We start from the raw sequence: 5000 nt of genomic DNA on the forward strand, positions 1-5000 counted from the left end.
CATCAATCTACACTCAATACCCCATAATGACAAAGAGAAAACAGGATTTTAGAAAGTTTTGCAAATTTATTAAAAAGAAAAAACTGAAATATCACATTGACATAAGTATTCAGACCCTTTGCGATGACACTTGAAATTTAGCTCAGGTGCCTCCCATTTCTCTTGATCATCTTTGAGATGTTTCTACGCCTTGATTGGAGTCCACCTGTGGTAAATTCAATTGATTGGACATGATTTGGATAGGCACACACCTGTCTACAGTCACGTGAAAAAGTAAGTACACCCCACGAAATGTTTTTTATCTTTTTAACACATGTGGACATATCAATATTTGATCTTCATTTAAACAGTATCTATAGATAAAGGTGATCTAATTGAACAAAAAACAATGAAAGATTGACTTTGCAATAATTTATTCAACAAAAAATTAACAGAGATGCCATTTCCTTCTGTGGAAAAAGTAAGTACATCCTTGGCTCTAATATGTGGTGTTGCCCCATTTGGCAGAAACAACCTCAAGTAGGCGTCTCTGACATTGACTGGGAGAAATTTTTGCCCACTCCTCCATGCAGAATTATTTCAGCTGTGCGATGTTTGAGGGGTTTCTTGCATGCACAGCTCGTTTCAAATCCCCCCACAACATCTCGATGGGATTTACCTCCGGGCTTTGACTTGGCCATTCCAGAACCCTCAATTTCTTTCTTTTCAGCCATTCCTTGGTGGATTTACTGGTATGTTTAGGGTCATTGTCATGTTGCAAGGTCCACCTTCGGTTGAGCTTCAACTTTCCGACAGATGGCCTCACATTATCCTCAAGCACCCTCTGGTACAATTAAGAATTCATAGTGGATTCTATGATGGTGAGCTGCCCAGGCCCTGATGCAGCAAAGCTGCCCCAAATCATAATATTTCCACCACCATGCTTTACAGTTGGTATCAGGTTGTTGTGGTCAAATGCTGTCTTTGGTTTTCGCCAAACAAATCTTCTGGTACTGTGGCCAAATAGCTCTACCTTTGACTCATCTGTCCAGAGCACATTGTTCCAGAAGTGCTGGTCTTTGCCTCGGTGTTCATTGGCAAACTTTAGTCTTGCCCTGATGTTCTTTCTGGACAGCAAAGGTTTCCTCCTGGCACACCTCCCATCTAGATCAAATTTGTGCAGCCTCTTTCTAATGGTAGATTCGTGCACTTTGACATCAACAGTGGCAAGAGCTACCTGTAGTCCCGTGATGATATCCTGGGGTTCTTAGAGGCTTCTTTCAGCATCTTGCGGTCTGCTCTCAGGCTGAACTTGCAGGGGTGGCTTGGCCTGAACAAGTTGGCAGTTGTTTGGAATCTTCTCCACATGTAGATCATATTCCGACAGTCGAATGATTGATTTCAAATTGTTTGGAGATCTTTTTAAATCCCTTCCCAGACTCGTAGGCATCTATAACCTTCTTTCTGAAGGCCTAAGAGAGCTCTTTTGATCTCGGCATGGTGACGCCGCACAATTCAACAACAAAGAGCAAACCAAACGAAATGTCTGAGGTTTAAATAAGACAGGTTCCTCAAGATCCTCCCTAACGATGTTCTAATCATTTGCACCTGAGCTGGTGCACCTGATTCTAATTTTAGGTATTTGAAGTAGTGATAAATGTAGGGGTGTACTTACTTTTTCCACATGCAAAATTTGCATTTATGTTTATTTAAATTATACAATGGACTACAAAATGTAAATGTTTCATGATATTTGTTATATTATATCACCTTTATCTATCAATATTGTTGAAATGAAGATCAAATAGCTGTATGTTGAAATATGTTGAAAAAGTCAAAACGTTACATGGGGGTGTACTTACTTTTTCACCTGACTGTATATAAGGTGTCACAGCTGACAATGCATGTCAGAGCAAAAACCAAGCCATGAGGTCGAAGGAACTGCCTGCAGAGCTCAGAGACAATTTGTGTCGAGGCACAGATCTGGGGAAGCCTACAAAAACATTTCTGCTATATTGAAGGCCTCCATAATTCTTCAATGGAAGAAGTTTGGAACAATCAGGACTCTTCCGAGAGCTGGCCGTCCGGCCAAACTGAGCAATTGGGGGAGAAGGGCTTTGGAAAGAGAGGTGACGAAGAACCCGATGGTCAATCTGGCTGAGCTCCAGAGATGCAGAAACTTCCAGAAGGACAACCATCACTGCAACACTCCACCGATCTGGGCTTTATGGCAGAGTGGCCAGACGGAAGCCTCTCCTCAGTGAAAGACACATGAAAGCCCGCTCTGAGTTTGCAAAAAAGCACCTAAATGACTCTCAGACTGTGAGAAACAAGATTCTGTGGGCTTTCATGTGTCCTTTATGTATGTATGTATATATATATATATTCCTTTATTTTATTGATTTTCTTCTCCTTTCTCAATTTGATTTGTAGCTTTGCCACAAGGAGTTAATGATCTGTCCCACCGTTTGACTGCACCTGGCAGAATGCACAACTGAATGAAAAACACCTGGCAGAATGGAAAATGTATAGGTATGTATGTGTAGGTACGGGCAATAAAGGAAAATTGTATTTCCCTTTTTAAGGCCATTTTCCCGGCTAGAGCAGGGGTTAGCCTTGCGGGCCCCATGACAATCATCATGGTTCCCTTTTTGAGGCAATGTTTTTTTGGCCGGATGCCCTTCCTGACGCCAACCCTTTAGTCGCCTCTTACATGGTTACAAGCAGGGTTCCGGTGTACCTATTCTAAATCGAGGCACACACCGGCAATAAAGGAAAATTGTATATAATGAATAAGTTATTCAATGTGGAATGTAGTTAGTGGAGATGCAAAGTGTATGTAGATAAATAAATAATTCAAAGCTTGTGTTGGTGGATATAGTCGAGTGTATATAAATGTAAGTAAATAATTCAAGGTCGTATGTTAGTAGTGGATCCAGTAAATTGTATATAAATAAATAATTAAAGGGGTTACGTCAGGAGTAGAGATGGTAAAGCGTGCATAAATAAGTAAATAAATAATTCAAGGTGGTATTGTAGGCAGCGGTGATGGTAAAGTGCAAACAAATAAATAAATAACCCAAAGTTTTGTGTTGGTAGTGGTGGAGATGGTAAAGTGTATATAATAAATAATTGCTTTTTAAATGCCAATATTCAGAAATACAATCATGTATGTATCCACTGACTTTTTGCTTTGATCCCAAAATCATTTGATATGTCTCATGCCAGATATTACTGCAAAAATGTGCCAAATAGAAAAAAAAATGGCTCTGGACAGATGGACGAGTGGACTGAAAGGGCAAAAAGTAAAACAAATACAATTAATTGTACCTCACATACCTCACGCAAAGAGGTTGTCTCACGGATGAAGAAAACATTTATGATGCCAAGGTACTTGTTGACGTGGTGACCAGCAACAAATGACAAGGGAGTCAACTCTACAATAGGAGGAGGCAAGGTTGGACTGGGGCTGGGTGCAGATCGGTGGCGTTGCCGCAGTTCCACATGAGGGCTATCCATCTCCGTCCCTGAAAGTTGTACGAGACCAGATGCAAGGGAGATTATGCATAGCTAATAAAAAGTGAACAATGAGGTATTAACATGTCTGTGTAGAAAGGAAGAAAGCAGGATGGACAAAATTTTACACAAAAAAACGACAGTAAAAGACAAAAAGGTACTCACCGATTGGTTCACTAACCAATGCTCATGAAGTGCAAGCAAAAATTTTTGATAAATAGCAGCTTCAAAATGTGTACAAAGCATTTATTTTTGGTCCAATATAATATTCTTCTCTTTTTTGACTGAAGATTCTGCAGTTCTACTTTCATCCTTGGAGAAAGCCTGGTGTTGGCTTAACGGTTAGGAGGGCTTGCTAGGCATCCTAGGGTCCTGAGTTAAAATCCCGGTCAGCCATTGAGTTAACAGCAGGTGAGTTTGACTCAGCCAGCCATCCTTCCGAGGTCAGCGGAATGAGTACCAGCTTACTGGTAATAGAGAGGGCACTGCATCAGCGGCAAGCCGTACCCCCAGGAGATGATAGCAAACTAGCGGCCAAAATGGCTGCACACAATAGCTAGCTAACCTTGGAGTGAGATGAATCAACGGCACTAGCAATTATAGACATTGGACCTGCAAAAGCCGTATCAAAAACCTTTTCCTTTTGACTTGTCCCAGGCCTGTCTGCTCATACTTGTTCACATACTCGTCCCAGGCCTGTCTGCTCATACTTGTTCACATACTTGTCCCAGGCCTGTCTGCTCATTATAAATTATTTTGTGGCCTAATTTAATTTTCTCTGAGTGGCATCAAACTACTATTATTTGCTAGGATAATATGAGGGTAAATTTCATCTCAATTTTGTACAATGAAAAGTCTATATATCAATAGTAATAGAACGAGTCAACCCAAGGGCTTCGGGCCCACTTTTTGTTGAATTACTTGCAGGTCTTAATTTTTTATTTTAGAATTCTATGAACGGGAAACAATTACAGTAAGGCTGCATTGACAACACATGCCAGGAGCCAAACATAGTGCACCTAGCCTCGTACAGCAATCATAGTGCACCGAGTACAATCAGCAGCAGCATCTCATGACTTGTTGCAAAGCCACACAAAGCCATACAAACAATTGATTTATCGAGGCATTTATCGATGTGAATAATGAAAACGTTTTTGCCAAATCAACTTTTCCTTTAACCTGCACTGTCTGAACCCTTGTTGATTAATATGGTAACATTTTCAACTTTGTGTGATCAGTGGTTTGACAGGAGATTAAAACATAGGGGCAATAACCCTGGCGCTCACCTCGTAGAATAAACAGTATACTGCATGGTACTTTAAACCAATTTCAAAGGTTGCTACAAGACAGGGCAGCATGTACAATCATACTAACATAATCATAAGACTTTAAATAAACAAACAAAAAAATACCTATTTTGGGGGGCAAACCCCCCGCCCCCCTCTCACCCCGTGTACCTCCTCAAAACCCAATTTTTCCAATGTCTTGAACAAACATTGGTACAT

The 5000-nt window shown here is 40.7% G+C and overlaps 1 protein-coding gene across 2 annotated transcripts in view; it reads right to left on the bottom strand.

Moving 5' to 3' along the window:
* Positions 1 to 5000, bottom strand: part of C2CD5 (C2 calcium dependent domain containing 5) — a 232229-nt gene that overhangs the window by 66793 nt on the left and 160436 nt on the right. For both annotated transcript variants that reach the window (XM_078774687.1, XM_078774686.1), the window contains one exon: positions 3319 to 3506. In XM_078774687.1, the coding sequence (XP_078630813.1) occupies positions 3319 to 3506 (188 nt within the window). The remainder of the gene's footprint in view (positions 1 to 3318; positions 3507 to 5000) is intronic.

This window comes from Myxine glutinosa, chromosome 3 (genome assembly GCF_964187855.1).
Source record: "Myxine glutinosa chromosome 3, kmMyxGlut1.1, whole genome shotgun sequence".
Taxonomy (NCBI): domain Eukaryota; kingdom Metazoa; phylum Chordata; class Myxini; order Myxiniformes; family Myxinidae; genus Myxine; species Myxine glutinosa.